This window comes from Stigmatopora nigra, chromosome 7 (genome assembly GCF_051989575.1).
Source record: "Stigmatopora nigra isolate UIUO_SnigA chromosome 7, RoL_Snig_1.1, whole genome shotgun sequence".
Classification (NCBI taxonomy): Eukaryota; Metazoa; Chordata; class Actinopteri; order Syngnathiformes; family Syngnathidae; genus Stigmatopora; species Stigmatopora nigra.
Genome location: NC_135514.1, coordinates 2687383 through 2715232, shown reverse-complemented (window position 1 = coordinate 2715232; position 27850 = coordinate 2687383). Strand labels below are relative to the sequence as shown.

Genomic DNA, 27850 nt, shown 5'->3' with positions numbered 1-27850 from the left:
TCTAGTTTAATTAAAAAAAAGTTTTGTTGGCCTAAGGAATAAGCAAAATGGATACAACGTAGATGTAGTAAATTTAAATCCAGATCACTTCCTTTTAAATCTTTTGGGGGCTCTTTATATGGACATTTTAGTGTGCATTCATCTAGAAGACCATATGTATGGTCAGACGTTGGATGTCATGAATAGAGCAAACTCTTCACTGGTTTAGAGGTTAGACATTTTTTATGCATTTTCGTGTTTTTGACCATGTTTTTTGATAGAATCGCTAATGTTCATTGCAAATGTTTGAAAAAAATATCAGAAGTGAGATCATGGCTTTTGAGAAAGTTATCTATAGATGACTATTTTAGAGTCTTATTGGATTTATTACATACAACTTACATAAAATTGTTGAAAAATGCTGAAATAATGATTTTTTTAATTGCCATTATAAACTGGCGATACTGTTAATACCAGAAATTAATGAGATAGTAGTTTGTGTACACACTGAACTGCATATTAAATCATTTGTAGTTGACTATTTTAGAACTTACTGACATTAAACTTACATAAAATTGTGGAAAAATGCTGATATAATGAAAAAAATGTTTTATTGTCATTATAAACTGGAGATACTGTTAATACCAGAACTTAATTCGATGATGCTTTGTGTACAGACTGTAAATCATGGGATTTATAGATCATTTGTGGATATAAAAAAAACACCAAGTGCCAACTCATCAAAACCTTTACTAACATTAACCATCTGTTGAAAATTCTCTTTTCACGAGCAACCACATTTCCCTACTCCATAATCCCAGTTCTTATTCTCCAATGGAGATCTGACCAGTGAATATCAACACAATACAAAGAAATCATTGAACTAGATTTCATACCTGTCAACCTCGAACCATTTGTGATCTTACCAAATTTTGTTTTCGCCCTTACATATATGTATAAATACATGGAAAATCTTACCACTTTACTTTTTTGTAAAAAATCACGAACAACAAGTAGAAAATGTATGTTTATGTGTTTATTGCTTTCAAAGTTCCAAAATGAAACGAAATGTTTATCATGATCTTTTTTTTTTAGCCAATCAGAGGCGCCGGTACATATTATATGTACCGGCGCCTCTGATTGGCTAAAAAAAAAAGATCATGATAAACATTTCGTTTCATTTTCGTTTCAAGTGATATATGATATATCACTTGGCAGACATGCGTTTCCGGGAAGAAACAATGGCGGATGGTGAAAAATGGCTAGAAAGTGCCTTAATTTATTTTTTTTTCTCAAAATCACCGTTTAGCGTACCATTTTCATGTGTACAGCGTACCAATATAAAAATGGGCTTTCAGTTGTACCAATTACGGCGAGAACGTACCAGTTGACAGGTATGAGATTTGACAGAACTCATATTACCAGTAGATGCAGCTACATTTCGCCCCTTCGAATTTTCCACTGGCCATTGAATATAAATGAGTCCTAAATTTTTATAACGACCACTACTAGAAAATTGGGTCAAATCACAAAAGGCATAATTGCCCCTTCAGGCAACAGGAGTTTTTCTGTCTTTTTTTCACAAAGCTTGGAAGAAGCATTTGTACATTTGTTATGCTTTTATAGGCTTGTAAAAAGCAGAAGAATGAATATTTCCTTTGTATATATTCAGCATAGCAATTCTAGACGATTACCATTAACGTCATCATCTTCTACTCTGACTCAGTTTCTGAACAAATGATAGTGTCCCTACATACATACTAGACGAGATAATGTCTAGACATCACTAAGAATGGCTCATACAATCAAACACTGTCCCATCACAATTTTCAGCCGATGACAGATTTAGATTGTTGGGTGCCGAAATGAAACACTCCCAGTCACCTGTATTCTCTCAGCTCAAATAGGGCGGGTGTCCTAATTATAGTCTGTCTGCATACATTATTGTACAGAAAAGACCAACATGGCTAGCACTATTGGAAACATCTTGTACTACTTGGGGGGGAAAAGAAGGGAGTTACAACTACCTTCAAGAATGATGTGACCCAAAGCATAAGAAATGATTTCATATCCTTCATAAGGAGCAGTTTGTCAAAAATGTATCCCCCCCTGAACAAAGTGAAAATGCTTCTAGTGATCCCAAATGTGTGGTGCAGACCTGTCATATATTCTCCCATAGCAAACTCATCCAAACATGTCTATGAATTTTAACTACTCGGGAAACAGTCCTACTAGATGAAAAAAATGAGTTTTTCCAAACACATTGTTTGCTTATACTAGGCTTCAAGGTGTGCCCACAAGCATTTGTCCTTAGGTTGTAAATAATATTTCTGACAAAAGTGTTTGCTCAAGGTAATACACAGAATTTCTATTTACCAAGGTTTCTCTCCCACTTGTTTAACAAGTTTAAAACCATCAGTGTTAAAACAATATACGTGGAATTCTCCTTCAGATGTGACCCTTTGCATAAATAGACACGTCTGACCTTGCTTATCAATTTCTTTGAAGCATTTTCTCCCGTTTGAGGAAGTGACTTCCTGTAACGACTAAGTGAAGATCTAGGAATATCACAGATCAAGTTTTTTTTCTCTGAATGAAACATTAGATAAATTAATGAATGTATTCCAGATTCATAGAGATCTGTAACTCCTTCCACATCCACGTTGACTAGCGTTCTCAAATGAGCGCAGTCCATAACCTTCCAGCAACTTTCCTCGCCTCCCTCATTAGTTCTCCTACAGCTTTGTGCTCCCACTTCACATTTCTCCATTAAAATCACAATTCTACTCCACACTCTCCTCCTGTTCCCCTGCTGCTCTCCCTTTGCTTATTTTTCTTATCAATTTTGCTTTTCCCCTCTGCAGTGCAGTCCCTTGTTCCCATGGGAAGGATCATCACCGTGTGTGAGTGTGTGTGTGTGTGTGTGTGTGTGTGTGTGTGTGTACACGCATGCACAATACCAAGTGAGTGAGATACTCGTTGTTCAACAGTCCTCATGGGAACAGGAATAAACTCAGAAGTGGGCACTTACAGAATCTTTTTTCCCGAATCTGTGAGTGTGTGTGTGTGTGTGCAAAATGATGTTCAGACTTGATATACTATCAGGCTAATTTTCATTTTCTAAAACCAACTCTTTGTGTTAGTAAATGCAGTGGCGCCTTAGTGAGACAGCAGGAAATGGAAGGGGGATTTGTGCCGTGCATAGAAAATGGGAGCTTGAATGTATATCTCTTATGGAAAGGCTTGTTATATAAGGGCTTTACTAGAAAGGTAAAGTATGTTTGTTCCCAAATATAAAATAAAGTGCAATCTCCCAACTCAATTGATAGTTTTCTTCTGTGAAATCAAGCTGGAAGAATAGGCAATTGTCTCATTTCTTAGGGTAAGGACATCCCCAAGAATGTTGAATCTTCAATTACTGCAATAGAAGCTGAGCTGATCAAAATTTCAAGACCAGTTTAGAAATTGCTAGACTATGTTTTGCAAATTTGGACCCCTATGAGGTTTTACTACAGCTACAATATACAAACGCAAGAAGCCTGGTGAGACAAAAAAAATCTATTAATTAGAAAAAAGACACAACAAACTGGAGTAGTTTGTTTATCACTTCATCAAATGTTGAAGAATGCATCCTAAAAGCCCAAATCTTCCCAAAATTCTCACTTTCTATTAGGCATTCACACGTCATGTCCAAATGATCGGTGTTGAGGTTGGATGCAGCAAGACAGTCAATCTAATGTCTTGAAAGATTCTGAGGATTATGGAACAAAAACAAGTGATAGAATAGATCCTCCAAAAATTAGACCTGCACTGAGCCGGAGGCTCCAATCTGTTGTCTATAAAGACACATGGTGATCCTCGACCCAAATTTAAGCCCTTATTGATGCCGACAGCAGCGCAATATCCATCAGACAGCATCTGTGGGGAAAGGATTTCGAAAACAACCCAAAAATAATTCAAAGGCATGGCCTCTTTCAATTCCACAAAACTACCCTTTTGGACATTATCAGAGATCATCAACTGTTGGGCATTGACAGCTGGGAGAAAAAGTATTATTATCTGATGAGAAAAAAATGTAACCTTGATGGTCAAGAGGGCTTCGATCATTACTGGCATGACAAGGAGATCCCAATTGATACGGGGTGCTTTTTCATTGAGTGAAACCCTGGCCCTTTAGGAGGTGAAGGTTTGTCATACAGGAGGCTGATTATGTGCAGATGTTGCAATGAGCATCCCTGACGACTGAGGGCCCTCGTCCGTGTAGGAATAGCTGCGTTCTGCAACAGGACAATGCTGTAGTTCTCAAAGCTCGCTTGACCAAGGACTTTTTCAAGGTGAACATCACTCTTTTGTACCATGCCTCATGTTATACCGATTTAAATCCCATGGAGAAAACATTTGGAGACTGATAGCAAGGGAAGTTAATAAAAAATGACCATCAGTTCCTGACAATTAATGGCTGTTGTGAAGGGTACTCGGACATTTGGTCGCCCGGTCGTTTGGTCGCCCGGACGTTTGGTCGCCCGGACGTTTGGTTGCCCGGACGTTTGGTTGCCCAGACGTTTGGTCGCCCAGACGTTTGGTCGGCAGACGTTTGGTCACCGGACGTTCTATTTAAAATATTTTTGTTCTGGTTTTGGGAAAGGGTTTCTTTTTTATAGCAGTTTTTTTTAGCGATAGTCTGATCATCTGAAAAACAGCGGAAGTGAGGTTACATGTTGTTTTCAATACATTTATGTTTTCAAATTGCTTTTTATCACCCCCCCCCCTCTTTTCAATTTGTAACTCTAAACAAGGTCTCACATAAAGAAAATAAAAGATTCAAATGTGAGCACGGGAAATTCTAGCTAATTTTCAACCAGTCTAAGAATTTCATCAGACTGGATTAGGTGAGTCAAATCTCTTTGAACTAAAGTAGTAATAGAAATTGCAAATGTTTGAATGGTAAAATGAATGAGAAAACGGGCTTAAAGTATTTTTCAAGGCCCTGACTATTACTATTAATCAGCTCTACTGTGGAAAATAGATTGCATAGAACAGCGGATTTCATCCATTACACCCGGCACTCAGTACCCCTGCTGTGTATTTTATTTTCATCAAAACAAGGAGTGATTTATTGGATTCTTGAAAAACAACATGAATGCAATCAACTGGCAGGTAAACATTCTCCCACTTGGATTGTAAAGTTAAAGCATACTGTATATTTACCCAGAGTTCACTTATTCTTGAAGGGAGAATTGACTGCGTTTAACATCGACAGGACTTGTCTACTGGACATCTATGAGTAAACATGATGTCAGCGTTTTAGGGGATTTTGCAGACAGCTTTTAGCATATTCTGGGATGCCTCATTATTTGACAAAACAGCTTGATGACTTCATAACTTCATGACTGTGTGGAGATCATAGCTTTTGTTCTATGCATTGAACCTAGTATCGTAGTAAAGGAAATAGCATGATTATTAAGTATACATATTTATAATATTTTGAATATAACCATTGTATTTATTCAATTGACAAAAGAACACTGCACCATTGTGTGGCTATATTTAGTATATATTTAATTTATAAAATTAATAGATTTTAAAAATGTAAAGATATTTATTTAAATTTATATCTGCCAACCCCCACTACTGAAAAAAAAAAAAAACGACAGTGAACACTGTAGTTCGTTATCCTCCGGCTTTTCATAGAGCTGACGCAGCTTCTAATGCAAAAATGGTCTCCGGTACAAACGCATAAGATAAGTTTGTGAGGGAAAACTGAACACTCTTGGCCTGAGGGTCCCTTGATGCGTCCAATCATACAATGGGACAAAAGAAAACAATTTCAAAATGACTGAATATCAATGTTGTTGATGATGATAATGATAACAAACTGGAGCCCCTTTGCTCTTAGATTTGATAGCTGAATTTGCACATTTGTAACCCTCACCAACTCAATTTAGAATCTTGTGTACAGAACTTTGAATACACTTCTGAATCCTGGGCTCAGTTTTCTATCCTGGTAAGTAGTATACTGATAACAAAACGCCCACGCCAATTGTACTAAAGTCCTGTTTCTGTGCTGGTGTTGTATTGTGTAAAAGAAACGTCTCATTTCATCTCATTTTCTAAACCGCTTCATCCTCTTTAGGATCACTGGGGTGCTGGAGCCCATCCCAGCTGACTCTGTGTCAGAGGTAGGGGACCCCCTGAATCGGTGGCCAGCCAATCGCAAGGCACAAGGAGACAGACAACCATGCCTGGGGGCAATTTAGACTGTACAATCAGCCTACCATGCATGTTTTTGGAATATGGGAGAAAAGGGAAATACCCAGAGGAAACCCACACAGGCCCAGGGAGAACATGCAAACTCCACACAGGGGGATGTGACCTGGATTTGAACCCAGGACCCCAGAGCTGTGAGGTCGACAGGCTAACCACACGCTCCACCAGGCCACCCCATGTAAGATTTGCCTATATGAAATATATCATTGTGGAGATGATGCAGATGTATCTTAGAATTACTATAGCCAATCAATGTATTGCTCTTTTTCTTCAGACCATAAACTATTTAGCACATTTCCATGACTCCAAATGCATATGAAGCCTATTCCAATTGACCTTTGATGAGAAGTATACCAGTGTATTTCTGGCCACATACTGACAAGCAGCTAGACATTCACACCCGTAGTTAGTGTATAGTTTTGACATGCTTGCTTCTGGAAGGTGTGAAAAAGCAACACTACCAAGAAAAAGTAAAACCCACGCAAGCATGAGGACCTAGAAAGAATATTGAAAACAGGAAGGCTGAAACTGAAATTTAAACTCACAACAGTCAAGCAGATAAACTAGACCAGATATGGGCAAACAACGGTCCGCGGGCCACATTCGGCCCGTTAGGCCTTTTAATCCGGCCCACCGACATTGTCCAAATAATGTTTTTATTTATTTATTTTTTATTTATTTATTATTATTTTTCCCAAGATGGCGCCGTCACGCAGAAGCCAGTGGGAGAAGCTCTGTTCACTCTTATTTGTTTTTCATGTTTTACAGCCCCTCTATCTTTTTTTAAATGACATTTTAATATTTCTTAATACATTCCTTTTTACTTTACTTTGTACTTTATACTTTTTACTTTAATGATGAGTGATGAGTATGTTAATACTTTAGTCCTTTTTCTTCTGTTTAAGTTTCATATGTACTGTTAACGGATGCAGTTTTTTATATGTATCGTATCTTGTGCTGACCCGGCCTATCTGTCAAATTTTTAAAGTCAATGTGGCGCCCGAGCCGAGAAGTTTGCCCAACTCTGAACAAGACACTCCGGAACAATTTAATATTATTTAATTACTGTACAAACCTATAAGAACCAAAGGTTTGGTTGTTAAAAATGTTGGGCTGAAACATGACTAAAAATGTTGACTTTCGATTAGAAAGACTAAGATCAAAACAACTGGCTTGCATAAGATTATGATGCGGTGACCTAAACCACAAACTCTGATCAATTACGTCACTATTTTTCTTAATAATCCTTCATAACCTCTAATGAAATTATATTAGCCAGTTCCCAACTGTGAAAGTTCCTGTTGTTAGTCATGGATTTTAACGGTAGCTGCCAGTATTTATTGTCTAAAATGAAAAATTTCATATTTGAAAGAAAGAAAGCACCATCTTAAATTAGCACACAAGCTTGATATAGCTGTTCATTTTCACAGTACCGTTCTTACTCAAATGTTTATGTAGGTTGCCTACGGTGACACAACTAGCTAGATCCGGGAGATCAAATGATAACGGTAATTATCGAAGAATAGTTTTTGGCATCAATAATAATAAATACTTTGATAAAACTAGGATGTAAATACACCTGTCGTGTACTTCATCGGAGACCAAAAACTATTGAGTGAATCTCGTCAGGGCTCCACATCATATCCTCTCGTAACCAAAGGAAGGGATTTTTTTTCTTTTTTAAATGCCTTTTAAATACCTGTCCACAAACAGCAGCCTTATTGAACATTTCCTTAATCCATTTTAATCCGTTCTCCTCATTTGAGGACAGCCGGTAATTCTTTTCTTACTTAATGTCAAGGAGTTTCCCCATTTGATGCAAATGTTATGAAAACGTTGGAAAAATCTTAAACTTGTTAACTTGAGTTAAAATGGGTAAAGTTTATCTAACATTATTTATTTTTTAATGGAAACATGGTGTAAATTTACATTGTTTCTTTTTGTGAGGCTGAAAATAGTGGTTAGTCGGCCTCACAGTTCTGGGGTCCTGGGTTCAAATCCAGGAGTTTGCAAGTTCTGCCCAAGGCTGCGTGGGTTTTCTCCGGGTTCTCCGGTTTCCTCCCACATTCAAAAACAAGCACGGTAGGCTGGTTGGACACTCTAAATTGCCCCTAGGTATGACCGCGAGAATGACTGGTAGTCCGTCTCCTCGTACCCTGCGATTGGCCGACCGATTCCCGAAGTCAGCTGGGATAGGCTCCAGCACCCCCGCGGCGCTTGTGAGGATAAAGCGGTTCAGAAAATGAATTAATGAATGCATTCCTTAATATAAACTGTAGTTGAGATGATTGCATCTAATTGGACATCATCACGGTAATAATCCTATTTTCCCAAATACACGATGAAATAAAATTGTAATCTAATCCAATCATAATAAAGACCAGCCTGTCTCCGTGTAGCGGAAGATGTGAATCAAGGAGAGATGCTAAGACATGAAGCAAATAGAAGGTCTGCAACCCATGAATATTACTACCTTCCAGGGTCACGTCCTTCCCTGCCTGTTTGAGCGCCTGCACCGCCTCATCGTGGCTCGCGTCCCTCAGGTTGACCCCATTGACGGACAGGATGGCATCCCCGACATACAGATCCTGCGTCTGATCCGCAGCCAGTCCCTTGAAGATTTTGCTGATCAGGATGGGCATCTTATTCTCCCTGCCGCCTTTGATGCTGATCCCCAGTCCGCCAACGTCCTGCTTGGTCACCTTGACGCAGCGCTTTCTGTTGGCGATAGTCTCCGGCACGGCTCCGGCCACATCCGTCCGCCTCGGACCGTTGTTGGAGTTATTGTTATCCAGGAAAGATCCATAGGTAAGCACTCCGTTGGAGTTGACGTCGTCCTTATCCTCGCAGCTTAAAGTGAGCGCCTCCTCGTTTAAGTGCGCCCAAACTTTGTGCCAGCGAGCCCGCACCAAAACCTCCAAAAATCCACTTTCCCGTACGCTCGCTGTCACTACGGCCATGTTTCAAGCATGTCTTGGCCTGATACAGTCCTGCTAGCACTGGAGCTGCCGGACTTTGACCCGAACAACTTTTTCTCCCGGCGCAAAGAGCACGAATTTTTAGCTGAGCCAGCCGCCACAGGTTCTCGACGCGCGTGTGCGTGCGCGTGTGTGCGCGTGTGTGTATGTGTGTGTGTGTGTTGGGTTGAGTTTGCTCCTCGTTGTCAAGTGATCAAACCTCGGAATTTTGTGCTTTCGCCGGCATGAATTATTCCAAGGAAATTTCTCTTTAGAAGAGGTGAAGACCGCAATCATTTGCTGTCCACTGAGTGCGTGTGCGGGTTCGTGCGTGTGTTTGTGTATGCAGGGGTGGAGGCGTGGGGTCGGTCGCCCTGCCTCGGGGAATGTCACTGTTCCAGTTTTTTGAGATCTTAAAAGAAAGAGAGATTTAAAAAAATCATCACGACATCCCTAACTGCATTTATTTCTTTATTTCCTTTTTTTTTTTTGTTGAGGAAACTGTTGCTCATTTTTTAACCCTTTCTGCCCAGTGAGTAATACTGCAGCCCACTACGACATCTACTGGTGAGATGGAATATTGACGTTTCCTACGTGAAAACCCATTCGCTGTCAACCTGCCATTTACAGTGAGTGACGTCCAAGACATTTATTCATCATTGATTGGCAGATCCTAAGAGTTAATATGGATTGGACGTCTGTCACTGTCAATGTAAAATGAAAAATGATCACTCAGTGCCAGCAGTGTTTGTTCACATAGACTAGACTCAGGGGTGGCCAAATCCAGTCCTCGAGAGCCTTGATCCAGTCTGTTTTCCATATCTCCCCCATCTACAACACCTGAATCACATGATCAACTCATCAGCAAGCTGTCCAGAAGCTTCATACCAATCCTGATTACTTGAATCAGGTGTGTTGGTGGAGGGAGACATGGAAAACAGACTGGATAATGGCTCTCGAGAAATGGACTTGGACAGCCCTGGACTAGACAAATTTTGACATCCAAAGCAGTGAGTAATCTAATCTTTTCAAGTTTGACTATTTATTTATTTGTTTTTAAAATTAAAGGCAAATTTATTTGTACAGAGCAATTCAATACAAGGGAATTGAAAGTGATTCATATCACAAATCAAATAACAAACAATACAATAACATTCTAAAACGGTTGTCTTTCTTGTAGTTTAAATGTTATTGTATTTAACTCATTCCCAATGACTTAAAAATCAAAGATCAAAAGATTATTCACCATTGTTATCTTTTATATATGGTATGTTTTTAATAGTTTTGATTTAATTGGGTGAAATGGTTTATCATTGTCAAAAGATTAAAATAGCTTTGTATTTTTAATGGTGGTTGTAGTGGTCAGCACGTCCGCCTCATAGTTCTGATGTCGAGGGTTAGATCCACGGTGGGTCCTCAAATCTTTCGGTTGATTTAGGGGAAATGTGAATGATTGTTTTAAATGTCTATCAAATGCATGTGTATATATTGTTGAATTTAATCTTTAGAACCACTTGAATCTAAATGATGAGGACAATGAACCATTTAGAGTTAATAATCAACCTTGAATTATTTTTTATTGTTTTAAATCTAAGGTGTCCCAATAACCCAAATAAATTCCTCGTAATGGCAGACAGAAAAGACATACTACTCTAGAAAAGGCCTCAATACAGGTTCGATGTCTCAACTAAATAAATAATGGCTGTAAGTAAATTGTTAAGTTGGGAAATTAGTACACAGTATGTGGCAGAATTGTCATCATAAATCTGTGAACTGGTCTGGTGAATTAGCTGCAAAATGAAACCTCATGAATTGTTGTCCAAAAATGCACAGAAAAGTTGGGAGACAGTTTTCACCCCTCGCTCGGTTCATTAGAAGTAAAACAAACAGGATTGTTTGTTTTAATGAAAGAAAAAGGAACCCACGGTGTATTATTTATTTATTGTTTTTAATGAATTGTGTTGGTGCAGCTTCGATTGATTTTTTTTTTGTTTTCTTGTTCACTTTTAAATGGAAATGAGCTATCCACTTCAATGCATATGCTTTGTTGTAGCAATAGCCTTCAAAACATATACACAAACAAACCAACAAACAACCTCAAAAGATCTTTTTAAAGATTTGTGAAGGTTGATATTTAATTGCTTTTTGAAACTGGGAGCAGGTATGGGAGCAAAATAAACACAATTGTGACCAACATATATTGGCAACAAATAATACACACTACTGTATTGTTGTTTATCTATCTATATAGTGATATACACTGAAGCGTGTTCACACCTGCCATGTTTGGCTCAGGCCAAAGCTAAAAAGTACGTCATGCAAACCTTTTACCAACCGTCGAGTGGCATTGACAATAAAGACAACAAGAGATGGAGAAGAACTGTTTGTAAATTAACCATTGAAAAAAAACGAAGAGAAAAAAAGATAGAGAGATGCATTGGCTTAGCCTTTGTAGAAATAGGAGAAAATCTTATACTGAGTTGAACCACTTAATTCCTTTTTATGCACCCCTGAAAATTGGGGCATTATTCATTAAATGCTTGCAATTGTTGGCTATAATTTGTCTTAAAACAATTAAGTGTCCACATTTCCATTCAATTAAATTTGTTGACATCTTGATAAATTAATTGTCGTGTTGTATAAATACAAATTCATCAAATAATACAAATGCCATATTCTGGATATTTCTGGCATTTGTAGAAAAATATATTTGCTGATGGAACTGAATGACATTTTTCCATTGTTATTTTTTGACATATTTATTATGTATTTTTTCATATATAAACAAAAGGTTGATAAGTCAAATGCAGAACAAGCCATTAGGCAAGTGCATCAACTGTCATCTAAACAACATGGACGTAACCAGTAAATTAGGATAAGAATGGAAAAAATCTTCGATATAAAAATAATTTTATTATCAAAAAACAATTGACATGAATAAGCAGAGATTGGTTAGAAATAGGATATGATGATATTACAATGAATAGTTTTTAGAATGTATTTCACACACAAAATCAAAGCAAACAACCATAACTCTGAGCAAGAACTTTTTTTTACCAAGAACCGTTGTCATTCACTTCCTTTATAAAAACAACTTCTGTCAAAATGGCCACAAAGTACTGTGGAAGATGTCGGGCAGATGTTAAAAATGACACATTCCTAATAATGACCTTTGTTGTGAGGTCGAGCCCTTTTTTTTTCAGGGTCATGTCACAGAACATAGTGTGATTATTCTAAAATATGCATCCAATAATTGGAAATTGTCAGTTGCATGCATATAACTAAAACGTGTGTTAACATTGTTACATGGTACTTTAGAATAAAAAGTTGGGTACAGGTTTATTATTCCACATTAATATACCCATAGGGTTAATTGCAGCATTCCACCTAAACAAAACACTCACATTGCGTTGACTGTTTAACTAGTAAACTCTCATAATGCATTGTCATTAATGTAAATTAATATTATTCTTTTTTCTCACTATTAGTAGAGTCTTTAAAACAGAATAGACTATTTAAGGGCCTTCATTCTGCAGAGGAATTGACCCTCATTGTGCATATCACCAATTATTTTGCATACCTTGGGCTAAAGTTAAGAGTTGATGCAACTCATGTTGAAGAATTTGAACAAACATTTGTCCAACTCAAAGGAATTCTTAAATATACACACATACACACACACAGTCATTAGCTGGCATTCTATGACCTATAACGTCATCCCACTGTAACCCAACTCCGAAGGCTGCCACATTGCGTTTTCCCGTGGGCAGTTGTTGTGGCAGACGCAGGTCATGATCACCATGACCGGCCGTTTGCTGGTCTTACCGCCGGCGCACGTGAACTCCACCAAGGCGGTCTTGGTTCTGTGTGGAGTGCAGCAACGGCCATCTTTGCAGGAACCACAGTATCGAGGTTTGTAGGGCTGGACGCTGGTGCAGTTTTTGTAGGAGAGCTGGAGAGCCGTGTCGCTACGCACTATTCTCTGACACTTGCCTCCTCTCTGAAGACAATAGAAGAAAAATAAAACATTTGAGTGAAATGTTGACATTTAAAAATATAAAGAAATAACAGTTACACTCCTACCTTTGGCTGTGAGAGCGCCGTTTGCTCCTGCTCGCAAGATCGGATCATACACAGTCGGCTCTGCTTCACCAATTCACAACGACGGTTCTTGTTAGTGACCCTAGTGGACAGCCCCATTCCACAGGTTCGAGAGCAGGCCCCCCACTCTGTTGTTTGCTCGATGCAATTCAAACTGGGGTCCCACGAATCAATGTTCACAGAGTCCTCTTGACGAAAGGCTTCAGGTGCAAGAGAATGTCATTGAGTTAAAAGCAGGTTATAAATACCAACTTTCAAAGATAAATAAGCAAATTCCTAATTGAATTAGAAAATTAAAATCACATCAGTGCTTCACATTTGAGGTTAAGGTGATAACAGTCCTTTGCATTTTGCCTCATTGCAATTCCTTCCTCTGACAGGTCAGTGCTGAGTAAATAACCTTTCAACTCTGTGTGTCTCACACCGATGTGACACCAGGAATGTTTCCTCAAGTCCAGTACGAGGGCAGTATCTGACCTGCCTTAGTTCTTTCAAAATCCATTGTTGTCAGTTGAAGTAAACCATTATAGACTGAAAAATCTCCTAATTTAGATACAAGGCAGAATAGCTATAGTTATATAAATCGTAAATAAATACTTCACTTGCATTCAGTCCTGGTTCAGTTTTCAGTATATTGCAATGCAATTTCTCAGTGATGTAGGCAAAGCAATGAAATCAAGTGAGCTATCAGTCGACTCGATTTAGCTCTCAATCAGATATTGAGATTGCAAAACCCCCTTGACAAAAAAATCATTGAATGGAGCATTTTCTAAGTTGGTTCATTAAACTAAGGAAATATTCAATTGATTTGTTACTGTTACATGTCGCTTATCCTCATTGGGTAAAGCTAGCTTACTATGGCTTGAGGCAGAATACATACTGAATTGGAAGCGATTTGCAGGGCACATATAGACAGATAACTTTTCACTTTTGGGTGTCGGAAATAGTAGACAAAATATGTCAGTCGTTGATCGGCAGTTGACTGTTGGTGCAATTTGTGACTGTTATTCGAGCACTGTTAACAGAAATGTCTGCTCACCTGCCATAGCAAAACCACCCAGCGCACTGGCTTCAATCTGGGGTTCGCACACCCACTTCTCGCAGCATTCCCCAGGAACTAGGACCTTGCGTGGCACAGGACAGTCGGGGCCAGGTAGCATGACGTCAATGTTGCAGCGCGGTATGCATGCGATCTGCCCGTCCCGGCACATGCACTGGTGTTTGCAGCTGGGAAAGAAGGTCTGGCCGTTCTGGTAGACTGTACCATCCAGAACACAGACTTCTCCTTCGTGGACTGGAACACAAAGTTTATCAGAGGAGATGAAATTTGAAGTTCATTTTTTTAACTCTAGTAGATAACTCTGAGAAATAAATGACTTACCAACACACAAGCCCATGTTTTTGCTTTGACCAGAGGTGTAGTCGCACCGCAAGCCTTTCCGTGTGTCGCATGGGTTCATTTCGGAACACGTCTGACCTTTCTGGCGAGCACACGTGAGGCAGCAGATGCAGTCATCCAAGATTAGGGGCACCCCAGGGTCACAGATGGGGGGCTCCTTGGAGCACTGGCATCGCCGTGGACATACTTGGGACCAGACTAATGTCAGCACCTGATTGAGACGAAAAGATATATTTTGGGTCCTTTCTAAATCAAATCTATATACAAAGATATTTGCATTTTCTTCTTCTTCCAAAGCAAAGGAAAACATTCTTTTAGTTAAAGGTAACCATTGTTGGTAAATGTAAATTAAAGTGGATGCTACATTATGTGAGCAAAAGAATATTTTTAAGCGTATTTAGCCTGTTCACAATTAACTTATAAATGTGAATATGCAAGCATGTCTAAAAATGTCTTACCTGTGCTGTGAAGCAGATGAGAAAAAGAGCTCTATAACACAAACAGGACATCCTCAGAGTAAGGGGAGCTTAATTATAGCTACAGAAATTGACTGCACTGAAGCTTTCTGGAGTCTTTGGATCAAGGGTTGATATTTCCCTCCTCTCTTGGGGTCTAGCTTGGGTTAAAGCAGAAGGTTGTGATCTCTTTGTCGTTGTGCCTCAGGACGAAAGTGAGCGGGACTTTATATAGAAGAGCCGTCCCTTTCGCCACCATGACAACCAATAGCGAGGAATGCATGTGAGAACGCCCATGTTGTTTGAGGTGGACTTTTAGTATTGGGACGTTCTGCCAAAAAAGATGTGCCGTGTCATAATTTACGCTCTTCAATCCAAATAGGTGTGGAATTTTCATTTACTCTGTTGTCTCATCTCATTTTCTCAAATGCTTTATCTACATTCGACTCGTGGGGGGTGCTGGAGCCAATCCCAGCTGTCTCCGGGCCAAAGGCAGGGGACATCCTGAATCAGTGGCCTGCCGATGGCAGGGCTCAAAGAGACCGTCAACCATACACCTTCACATCCATACCTAGGAGCAATTTATTGTGCCCAATCAGCCTACCGTGCATGTTTTTGGAATGTGGGAGGAAACCAGAGTACCCAAAGAAAACCCCCACAGGCCCGGGGAGAACATGCAAACTCCCCACTGGTGGACATAACGTGAATTTGAACCCAGGACCACAGAGCTGTGATACCAATGCGCTAACCACTTGCGTCCCTGGGCTGCTCTCACTGTATTGTATTAAATTGAAAACTGAATTCAGTAAAAATATGTAGCGATACAATATTATCTCCAGTCTTTGGACAGTGAAATAATACAAGGGATTATTTTTTAGATTATGTACAATAAATTGCATTTCATTTGATTGGTCAGATAAAAAAAATTGGATCAATTTTGATGTTTTTTCCAATTTTGTTGTTGAATCATTTTATCTATTTCAATGGGCATACATATTTACCAAGCGGCATATCTGAATGAAAAAAGATATTGATTGATATTTTGCGTGATTTAGATTTGATTGTGCTTAAACCATCTATGTTCCGATCCAGTTTGATGAATTATTACACCAGAGTGAAGTTATACGTTCGTTAAAACGTTAAAACTCTGTCTGTTGTTGCATCTCATTTAAAATTCGTAACGATATATTTTATTAGAGAATTAATAATTATTTTTTTGTGGAACAAAATCCTGACCCTCGAGGACCGGTCTAGAAACCTCTGCTATGGAGGATAGGTGGTATAGAAGATGAATGAAAGAATGAATGATATTTTTTGTGCAAGTGCAGAACTGTAATTAATTTTATAGGTTCTTTTTGTGTATTTGTCTTTCCTTGGGAACACCATATTCCCTTAACATTCTGTTGATGTTAGGTTAATTAGAGACTGGGGGCTTTTGGGGGTTTAGCTTGGATTTGTAGTCTCCATAATTTGCAATCTAACCTTTATTTAACCACACAGAACCTGTTGAGATTTAAAATGTCTTTCGCAAAGGGTGACCTAGCCACATTTTTGCTCACCTAGGGGCAATTTAGAGTGTTCAAACAGCCGATCATCTAGGCTAGGCTCCAACTCTCCCATAACTGAAGCAAAGAGAAGTGGGGGATGAAAGGTTACTTTTACACATGACCAAGTAGCTGTCAGTCAATATGCTGTTTTCCCTTTGGGCAATAAAAAATGGGGGATTCCGTTTCCTAGTCCCGGATGTTTGTGTCATCATATGGGGATTCCCTTTAGTACATCTGGCAGTGGGTGTTGAACCTTTAACCTCTTTCTTTGGATTCTTCTTGGGAGGGCTCACATGGAAAAGCTCGTCACACTCGAGGGTATCTTGACTCTTTCCATAAATAGAATAGTTTGGAAACTTTTGGATGGCCGGACGCTTGGATTCGTGGGAGGCTGACAGGGAGGTCATCAACTCTGCTCAGGGGTCGTGTTGTGTTTCAGCCCCCACCAAAGCAAAATGATATACTAATACAAGAACAATGCTCAAAAGATAAACCAATCCTTCTAGTTATTTACAATCACTGTGCTATAGCAGATGTTTTCATATATGTATGTGCAACACAATGCTAGCTTTGTGCTTAAATAAATACACATGGGTCTGAAAATGCATTCTGTGCAGAGTGGTGTCAAGTTGCCACTTAATCCCACAATAGATCATTTTTAGAAGTGGGCTCAGAAACACAACAGACGCACCATTTTCTTGGTAACATGTCTCCGTATCATTTACTCAGGGACTTTCTCTGCACTGAATAGCGCTGTGTACTGTATATCCGGCCTGTGTGCAGAAAAGTTTGTGCTTCTCACACATTTTGCTTACGTGAGTGAAAGAATGTTGAACTTCACTGTGTGGCTGTGTTTGCAGACCGTGTCGCCTCATTAATCCCCCATCGGTCTTCTTCAAGCTCAACATGACACAAATGAGGCTGTCAGCCATGCAAGACCTCTTATAACTCTACTTTTACCGGTAAGCAATTCAAGTACACTATACGATGTAGAGTTCCTCAGCATTTTCTGTCCATTTCACATTGTATTTGAGTAATAATTATTCAAAACATTATGAGGTGTCTTGGTTGGCCAATCACTAATTAAAACCCTCGAAGTAGGCGAGTAATTGAATTTTTTTTTAACGATTTTGGGGTCAGGTGAATAATTTTAATAACTGGTTTATATAATTATATTTTTATATATATATATATATATATAGATAGATAGATAGATATATAGATAGATAGATAGATAGATAGATAGATAGATAGATAGATAGATAGATAGATAGATAGATAGATAGATAGATAGATAGATAGATAGATAGATAGATAGATAGATAGATAGATAGATAGATAGATAGATAGATAGATAGATAGATAGATAGATAGATAGATAGATAGATAGATAGATAGATAGATAGATAGATAGATAGATAGATAGATAGATAGATAGATAGATAGATAGATAGATAGATAGATAGATAGATAGATAGATAGATAGATAGATAGATAGATAGATAGATAGATAGATAGATAGATAGATAGATAGATAGATAGATAGATAGATAGATAGATAGATAGATAGATAGATAGATAGATAGATAGATAGATAGATAGATAGATAGATAGATAGATAGATAGATAGATAGATAGATAGATAGATAGATAGATAGATAGATAGATAGATAGATAGATAGATAGATAGATAGATAGATAGATAGATAGATAGATAGATAGATAGATAGATAGATAGATAGATAGATAGATAGATAGATAGATAGATAGATAGATAGATAGATAGATAGATAGATAGATAGATAGATAGATAGATAGATAGATAGATAGATAGATAGATAGATAGATAGATAGATAGATAGATAGATAGAGAGAGATAGAGAGAGAGAGAGAGAGAGAGAGAGAGAGAGAGAGAGAGATAGAGAGATAGAGAGATAGAGAGATAGAGAGATAGAGAGATAGAGAGATAGAGAGATAGAGAGATAGAGAGATAGAGAGATAGAGAGATAGAGAGATAGAGAGATAGAGAGATAGAGAGATAGAGAGATAGAGAGATAGAGAGATAGAGAGATAGAGAGATAGAGAGATAGAGAGATAGAGAGATAGAGAGATAGAGAGATAGAGAGATAGAGAGATAGAGAGATAGAGAGATAGAGAGATAGAGAGATAGAGAGATAGAGAGATAGAGAGATAGAGAGATAGAGAGATAGAGAGATAGAGAGATAGAGAGAGAGATAGAGAGAGAGATAGATAGAGAGATAGATAGAGAGATAGATAGAGAGATAGATAGAGAGATAGAGATAGAGATAGAGATCTATATCTATATCTATATCTATATCTATATCTATATCTATATCTATATCTATATCTATATATATAACACAATTGCATTTACTTAAAACAAATTTAAGATGATTAAAAAGAATAACAAAAACAATTCTGACTTATTATCGCCGCCATTTACGCTCATATTTACTGTTTTCCTCTCATATTTGTTTAGCTCCCTATAAAGACTTAATCCATTACAAACTATATGACTTTTATGGGAATATGTGCCAATTATTGCAAAAAAGTGTAAATAAAAAAATAAGACCCTGAAGGTTTTCAGACTGTGTAACGACTTGGCACAGTATGTGTGATATCAGAATAAGGTGGGAAGTCTGCATACGCACATTCATGCTGTCTGTGAAATAGTTGAAGACATGAAGGAGCCAGGAAAACTTGGTAGAAAAAAAATCATGTCATCAAGCAAAGAAGATGGGAGGAAACACTGGCCAATGACGACTTCACACCATCTGGATCTCTAAGGACATAGCTCACGCCAGATGTTATGATCACGCTCAGACAAAATACACTTTGTTCAGTGGAAGGAAATGTTTAACTGCCACTTTGAAATGGGGTCTGACACCATCTTTTCCAAACAAAGACATGGCCAATGCCATTATAACCTTGACTGCCAACAACCTGCTGCAGGGCTTCATGCACTTTGCATTGCTGTCGGCCCACACAAGAAAATACCGCCTGGTAGAAGTCGCCCAGAAGTTGGACGTCATTATCAGGCCCATGTGGGCCAGACAGCAGCATACAATGTTTTGAATGTTGGTTATCACATTGAGAAGGCCATGATATCATATTGGAAGTGGTTTACAATAATTTAAAACTTCAAATGTTGCAACATTTGGAGGATAAACGATTGAAAATACCTTTGCTCACAGTGTATGTAGTATGTCAAACTGAGAATTAAAGCTGTGCGATATCACAACATATTGTCATCAGATTTACCATACGATGTGGTTTATACTGTTTGTACCATTTTTTTCAGTTAATGGCCAATGTGTACCACATTTTATTAAAACTGTGAAGCATGGGGGTGGAAACATCATGCTTTGGGGCTGTTTTTCTGCAAAGGAACCAGGACGACTGATCTGTGTAAACTGTAAAGGAAAGAATGAATCGAGAGATTTTGAGTGACAATCTCCTTCCATCAGCAAGGACATTGAAGATGAGATGTGGCTGGGTCTTTCAGTATGACAATAATCCCAAACACACAGCCAGGGCAACAAAGGGCTCTTCGTAAGAATCATTTCAAGGCCTGGAGTGGCCTAGCCAGTCTCCAGATTTCAAACCCATAGAAAATCTGTGGAGGGAGTTGAAAGTCCATGTTGGCCAACGACTGCTCCAAATATTACTGTTCTAGAGGGGCTCTGCATGGAGGAAAGGGACAAAATAACAGAAACAATGTGAGAAAAGCTTGTGAAGAGTTACAAAAAATGTTTGGCCTCCGTTATTGCCAACAAAGGGTGCATAACAAAGTATTGAGATCAACTTTTGGTAATGACCAAATACTTATTTTCCACCATGATTTGCAAATAAATTCTATACAAATCAAACAAAGGTGATTTCTTTTTCTTAACTTATTTGCCCCACTGTATATGTACACTGTCAAGCCCTGCCAAGTCATCAGGTTGTTGTTGTTGTTGTTTTTCTTGTGTATCCTAACTTTGAAGCTCTACTCATGCGTGAACCAATTGTCTTGAAAGTTGATAGCAATATGTATGGTTTATTTTTTACTGGAATTTCTCTATTTCAAAATAATTGAGCGTATCGGCCACATTGTCATCCACTATGGCGTTCCGTCTTTGTCACCTTGAAGTTTTGTGCGTGTCGAATCTAATTTTTACGCATATAAACCGTAACCTTGACTCGGTTATTATTGTTTTAGTGAGAAAATACGGTAATTGCAGGCTTATATTTGTCTGAAGGTCACGAGTTTGCCAGTAGAGGGCACACAGCATATTATATGTTTGAATTTAATTATTAAGTACAGCCAAAATTAATTTAACAAAAAAATATATATATTCACATACTCCAGTTAGAAAAAACTTAGCTACATGTAAGAAACGCCTACACATCTGACAACCATATGAAAACTTGTATAACATATGTGCACAATCTGCTTTACAGTTGAGACTATTGGCAAATATATCTGTTTCTGTTTCATGCACTGACTTCTTATTTGTGACGGGAGACCAATGGAGGAATTCTCAATGAATAACATGCGTGTTGCATTTTACAGAACCCACCAACACATGGTGTACGGTGTGGGAGTACGTACAATATGTTTTCCAAATCTTCATTGAACTTTGAAGTCTGACAGTTTTAGATTGAAAACATTTAAACAGAGAGAAACTGAAACTACTTAAACAAGCAGAGGGGCAATCAAATGAGGCACGACAAAAGAAGTAATAGAAAATACGATGAACAAAATTACTTAAAGAAAAAGAAACAATCAGTAATACAGGTCTAAACTAAGTTTGGAATAGGAAAGTAATTGCACACCCAATTCGATACAAAGACCAATAGTACCGTATTTTCACGACTATAAGGCGCACCACATTATAAGGCGCACCCTCAATGAATGACATTTTTTTTCCATATATAAGGCGCACTGTATTATAAGGCGCTCTGTATTATAAGGCGCACTGTCTATTTTGGAGAAAATGTAAGACTTAAGTGCGCCTTATAGTCGTGAAAATACGGTAATTGCTATTGAGGTATAAGCACTCACTACACAGTCACCTCTAGAGCCAGACATTGTTGATGTTTTGGATTTTTCGTATAAAATCTTGCAGTGGGGGAGGAGCTATATGATGGAAGATTTTGTAAACTAAGATGGCATCTGCATATTTAACAGAATTGTTTCAGTTCAGGCGTTTGTGTTTTTTTATTATCCGACAGTGGTGGTTTTTCGTTTTTGGTTTTCAGTTTTTTCCATATATAAGGCGCACTGGATTATAAGGCGCACTGTCTATTTTGGAGAAAATTTAAGACTTTTAAGTGCGCCTTATAGTCATGAAAATACGGTAATTGTCATATTAAAAAGATGCTCAATTAGATATGAAATTTAAAGCCGCTCTTAATAAGAATTTTCAACTAGTACTTGAATTAAAACAATCAAGAAATCTAAGGGTTAACTATGGGGTCTATTACATGGAAAAAAATAATTTCAATTGTTCAAACTGTTCTGTTTTCTAGCTCACATTGGGGAATGTTTGTTGTTGGAAAACATAGACAACGAAAAACATGTGGTAGAGGCTACAACCACCCATTTATTTTTGCAACAAAAATAACATTGAGAATAAAATGCTTTAAAGGCAATGTTGGGGTAACGTTTGTTACTGTAGTAAAGTATCACCCTTGGGTTACACCTATCACTTTGCTCTGCACTACAAATGAGTAAGAACTGAATTTGCTTGTCAAGTGATTCTGACAGAATGGGAGGCCACCACAAATCTTTCATTTGTCTCCGTGAGCTTAAACAGTGTTCTCCATAGTAACAGTCGTATTGTGGGTGGAACACAGCAAAACATTGTAAGTTGGGGGTTTAATGCTGGGAGGTATAAATTTGGCTCTAATGTAAAGTGCAGCAAAAAAATAACATTTCTTTTATTGACTTTTTTGAATATCACTAGTGGGATTGTAGAAAGAGTAATATTAGCATTTAACATGATTATATAACGGCATAATGTATATAGATATATGTTATGTAAACTGGGATTGGCAGTCACATTAAATGCATAATTCATTTAGGTTTTTTTTGAAATTTCAATTAGTTTCAGACGTTCACAAATTCACCCGCGTATCGATTTTTTTTTCCTAGAATGGCCTACTTATAGCATTCATTCATTCATTTTTCCATTCATTTTCTGAACTGTTTATCCTCACAAGGGTTGTAGTAGCGTATTCATTTCTTTCTGAAAACAGACTAAAATGTTGTATTTTTTAACTAATCATAACTTTATAAAATGATAACCAACATGTTTGCCTTTTTTTTTTTACACAATGTTGAAGACAATATCCAAATTCTTCCAAGTCCTAAATAATTGTCAGTTTTACCTACCATGTTTTTTCAAATGTAAACAAAATTGAACATTACATTGCTTATTATTTTCCCAACCCCATAAATCAGACAGTTATTTTAGGACTCCATAAAATATAACAAGTGTAAACAGAGTTATTATTTCACAGAATATTATTCTTTCAAAGGATAGCCATGAGGTTTATAAACATAAAAATTAAGTTTCATTCATGTTTTGAGTGTTAATGCCTTGTGAAGCACCAATGCGTCAAGTTTTTTTTTTATTTTATGGCTGTGACAGGACACCCTGCTGAGGGCTTGTAGTGCATCCGGCTTTATCCATGCTTGGATAACTTTTCCGGCGTGAAGGTGTTTGTATTAACTTTCTTGGATGGAGGACCTGACATATGGTTGCCACAATGGAAGGAACACTATAAATTGTCAAAATAAATTAAGCCTATTTCATTTTATGTTCACATTTTTTCCTGGAAGAGAATATTTTTAGAATATTGCAGAGAAAGAGATCATCTAAACCAGGGGTCGGGAACCTTTTTGACGAAAAGCCACAAACAATTCGTATTTTCTAATGTTGGGAGCCATAGTCCGAATTTAAAAGTCAAAATACATGTAAATGGTACTACTTTTTCACTACTTTTAAAGTGGAAAAAACGGAATACTGTTGACATGATTCTTATGCATCTTTTAATCAATGAGAGTATGCATTCTAGAACGGTCTAATGCAAAAAAGAAGAAGATTAAAGCAGCTTTAGACGAAGTATTTCAGCTCTGTCACCAGCGGTTTCTATATTTTAGGTCACAGGTTAGCGAAGAGCCAGATGCTCCCATCAAAAGAGCCACATGTGGCTCCCGAGCCATAGGTTCCCTACCCCTGATCTAAACCATCGAGCAATAATATTTACGGCATTATATCAACCTGAAATTACAACAAATTTTCAATTAAATGTATTGTTACAGAGCAAAGGGCTCTGTGACATAATTCTTCCACTTGTTTGAATGTTTTCTAAATTAACACCAAAACTAAAATTTAAACACCATCGTTTCAATAGATTTTATTCGAATTCGAAAAGATTTATTTAGCCCTTTAACCACAATGAGCAATTGCTCAAAAATCAAACACTCAGTATTTGTTTAGTTTAGTTTTGTTAAACATCAGTCTGAAAAGTAAAAAAAAAACAGTATTGTTTTGAAATGACATTTTAAAATGCACTTCAACCAAAAAAAAAAAAAAGGATAGAGCAGGTAGTAATCTTCAATCTTCAAGCATCACATGGAATTTTCGGCTAATGGGACTTTTAGAAAATGTCCCAGGTCTCAGGAGGAACATGGGGGCACAAAAAAATCCTCCTCTGTGATGAATTCTAGTCTTGACTCACAACTATTTCCTTTTCACTGACCTGTTGCTTGCTCAGGAAGGCAGTGCTCACATGTAACCCAGGTAACCTGGCATCTTCATACATTGTCAGTTATCTTTATGACGCTGCTCGCAGGTTCCCCCGAACAGCGTCTCGGCCTGTGGCATTTCCAAGGCGTCTATGTTGGGTTTCACCTAGGAGAGACGCAGAAACGCATGCGTCACAGCCAGACATTTAAGGGTTACAATTTACTGCATCTGTCCTATTTTTTGTTTACTCAACCAGCAACCTTTTCAGGAAAAGACATAAAAAACTAACTAAAAGACAAGAAAACATACAAGGAAAGAATTTAGGGGAGATTTTTTTATGGACTGTGTGGCGTCCTGTGGTGAACATTTACTGGTCTATTCAAACTTATATTATTAGCATTAATAAAATAACTTGCCATTATTAAAAAGATAAAATAAAATAATAAAAAATAAGAATACAAAAAAAAGTATATATATTTGTAAAGGCAAGTTATTGAAGTAATCCAAATAATAGAAGTTTTAATTATTTTTATTAATTAATTTTCTAAAATATGTTCTTTCATGTGTTTTTTAATGTATTTTATATGCATTATCTTAGTTGGAACATTGGGTCTGTAATACATTATTCTTAAATTAGTTAATGTTTTTATTTTATAGTTTGAGTAATTAATTATCCATTATTTTTTTGATTGTTAATTTCTTACCCAAATTAAAAGTATTGTTAATTGTAAAACATGATAGACTATAATGGTTACTCGTGCTTAGCTTAGCTTTCCAAAAATGCTTTTAAAACAATGGTGTTAATTTTAAAATATTCTTAGTATTCGCAGTATTGTTAAGGCTGAACTAAACCATTATAACTTGACATTATGTACTACAACTCTGACTATGAACATGTTTTATTATATTTACAACACAAAAGAATATCAATTGAAGTATTATTTGTAAATATATACTTGTCAATGGATATTCTCTTGCAGTGTCAATAGAAACTTTTGCATTATTTAAATTTTGCCACTAGAGAGCAGCACTTTCTAATATATTATTAAGTAAGTCCATTGAATCATTTTAGTTTCAAGGCAATTTAATCTCAACTGAGCTATGGAACTATGAATTATAGCTATGCCAAGTGTTTACATGTATTTAAATGTGAATATACATTCTAACAATTGATGTTTATATTGTAAAAAGAAAAAATCAATGCCACAGTGCCGACGTGACGTTCCTATTGGTGCGTTTCGCCTCTCGGCTCTCTCACCACCGGTTTCAATATTTTAGCTCAGAGCCACATGCACCCATCAAAAGAGCCACATGTGGCTCCTGAGCCATGCCCCCCCCCCCTGATATATATATAAACAAAATACAACTTTGAAACATGGGGTTTACAGGTGGAGCTCATAGTTTGTAGTACGGCAGGGCAATATAACCTTAAATATGCATCGTGGTAATTTGAGCAGCTTTACCTTGAAGACGATAAATTCGCCTCACAAACTATGACATAGAGACTATGATATGACAAAGTGCATTTAAAAACGAGGCTGACAAGGCTACATATAGTGTAATTAAATTCACATCAAGCAATCATATTTCAGTTTCCAAGCAGTTTAAATCAATTGAAAATGGACAATGCTATCCTATATTATAATTAAACTATACCACGGTTGTTTCAAAAGAACACCACGTGCTGTCTTGGTGAGTATTGCCAAGGTTTGGCATTCATTCTGTATTCATTAGGGCTTTCTTTTGAATCAATTAAGTGTTGAACAGCATGTGCAGAGTGAGGATTAGGATCCAGTAGAAATTGTAGCTCTCCAAAGGGATATGTGTTTGTTCTGGAGCAGCTGTTCCACAGCTGCGCAGCTCCCTTACCTACGCATGCACACTCACTGTACATGCACACACTGGCAATCATTACACCAAAAAAAAACTATGGTTTTTGGTTGTTATACTCTCTGTATAGCCGTGCAATTGTCTAAAAAAAAATGCCCTATTGTGGTAGATCAAGAAAAAAGTGTATTTTATTTAAGTAGAGTGCATAAAAGAAAGCAAATGAAGAGGAAATAATCTCACAAAAGTATAATTTAGAAGTATTATTACAATTTCAGAAAATTATTAGACGCTTCCCCCATCATTCACACGTTCAAAATAACAAAATAAATGAAGCAAACATAATTATAATGTTTGCTAAAGTTTGGGCAGCCTGTACTGCACCTTTTGAATAGCTGACAAACTTAGTTTGTTCATAACTGTCGTCCGGCAGACGAAGTGATGTCAAACTCAAAGGTTTTAAACAATTAGCACCGTGGAGTCAACGGCAGTTGTTTAGGATATTAAAACTGACAGAAGTAGAAAGAACAAGGATTTTTTTTTTTTTAAAAAAAGGCTGCAAATTGTCGATGCTAACTTGATCACATCTGTGAAAAAGCTGAAAGGTTTACTTCTACAAAAGGCTATTGATCGTAAGCACACCACAAATTGTACAGTGGATTCCACTAAGTGTTGGAAAGTGAAATGTTGCCATGCCATTTACAAGCTCCTGATCAAAACATACTAATGGAAACCCTGCAGATGAACTTTTAATTTAGAAACTTTAAAACTTTAAAGAACAGGATGAGTATACCGATGACAAGAATTGAAGGACCCCAAAAATTTTTTACGAAAAAACCCCCCGCTAAATTTGCTAGGGGGCCAAACTTTTGTAAACAAGATTAAGACAAATTTACTTTTTTGACATAAAGTCATGTAAATTTGGATTTCTGGAAATTTTCCACATATATGCATGTTAATATAAACATTTAGCATGGTGACCAAGCTTTTGCTCCCTTCTGTATTGTATCCCAGGAAAAGTATCCTTTAAAAACCAAAAACACCCACACATCTCAAATGTAATTCTCTAGGGAAAATCAGGGCACTCAAGCTTTTACGTACGCCACATTACCTTCATTTTAAGTGACCACAGTAGGTCTGGACAAACAAGCTTGTGGGCCAGTTGTAATCGGCATGCATGAGCTCAGAGCAGGATGAAATGATAAGACCTATGCTCTACATGGCAGACTAAGAAAACATTTTCTAATAGATATGCTCTCCTGTTTGTTAGTGCCATTGTTCTGTGAATCAGAGAACTTTAGGTGACTGTCAAAGTAGAACAATATAATTTCCTCACTACTGGCTCTCACTGCCTCACTGCACTTTTGGTAGGGATGCAAAAGAGAGGAGTTTTAAAACTAAGAATATTTTATACATAAAATATGTGTATGTATATGTGTATATGTATGTAAATGTATATATGTATATGTATATGTATATGTATATGTATATGTATATGTATATGTATCTATGTGCATGTATGTGCATGTATGTGCATGTATGTGCATGCATGTATGTG

The 27850-nt window shown here is 37.3% G+C and overlaps 2 protein-coding genes and 1 long non-coding RNA gene across 3 annotated transcripts in view; 1 reads left to right on the top strand and 2 right to left on the bottom strand.

Moving 5' to 3' along the window:
• Positions 1-9537, bottom strand: part of sntb1 (syntrophin, basic 1) — a 29738-nt gene extending 20201 nt beyond the window's left edge. Inside the window, exon 1 of the mRNA XM_077720752.1 lies at positions 8720-9537. Coding sequence (XP_077576878.1) covers positions 8720-9206 — 487 coding nt within the window. The 5' untranslated portion in view covers positions 9207-9537. The remainder of the gene's footprint in view (positions 1-8719) is intronic.
• Positions 9538-10048: 511 nt separating this feature from the next.
• Positions 10049-20020, top strand: LOC144199249 (uncharacterized). The gene is made up of 3 exons (XR_013326872.1): positions 10049-10213; positions 17566-17667; positions 19400-20020. It is a non-coding gene; the product is annotated as an uncharacterized LOC144199249 (long non-coding RNA).
• Positions 12546-15337, bottom strand: LOC144199248 (CCN family member 3-like). The gene is made up of 5 exons (XM_077720753.1): positions 15162-15337; positions 14686-14914; positions 14344-14598; positions 13287-13504; positions 12546-13203 (listed from the first exon to the last, which is right to left on the bottom strand). The coding sequence occupies exons 1-5, from the start codon at positions 15210-15212 to the stop codon at positions 12910-12912; spliced, it is 1047 nt and encodes a 348-aa protein (XP_077576879.1). The 5' UTR covers positions 15213-15337; the 3' UTR covers positions 12546-12909.
• Positions 20021-27850: the final 7830 nt, after the last annotated feature.

Bases quoted from the DNA above. Each gene is read 5' to 3' on its own strand.
- LOC144199248 (XM_077720753.1), bottom strand. From the start codon at position 15,212: ATGTCCTGTTTGTGTTATAGAGCTCTTTTTCTCATCTGCTTCACAGCA. The intron at 13,505-14,343 runs GTGAGCAGACAT...TTGCACCTGAAG, and splicing joins GGGTGGTTTTGCTATGGCAG to CCTTTCGTCAAGAGGACTCT. The intron at 13,204-13,286 runs GTAGGAGTGTAA...TATTGTCTTCAG, and splicing joins CGGCGCTCTCACAGCCAAAG to AGAGGAGGCAAGTGTCAGAG.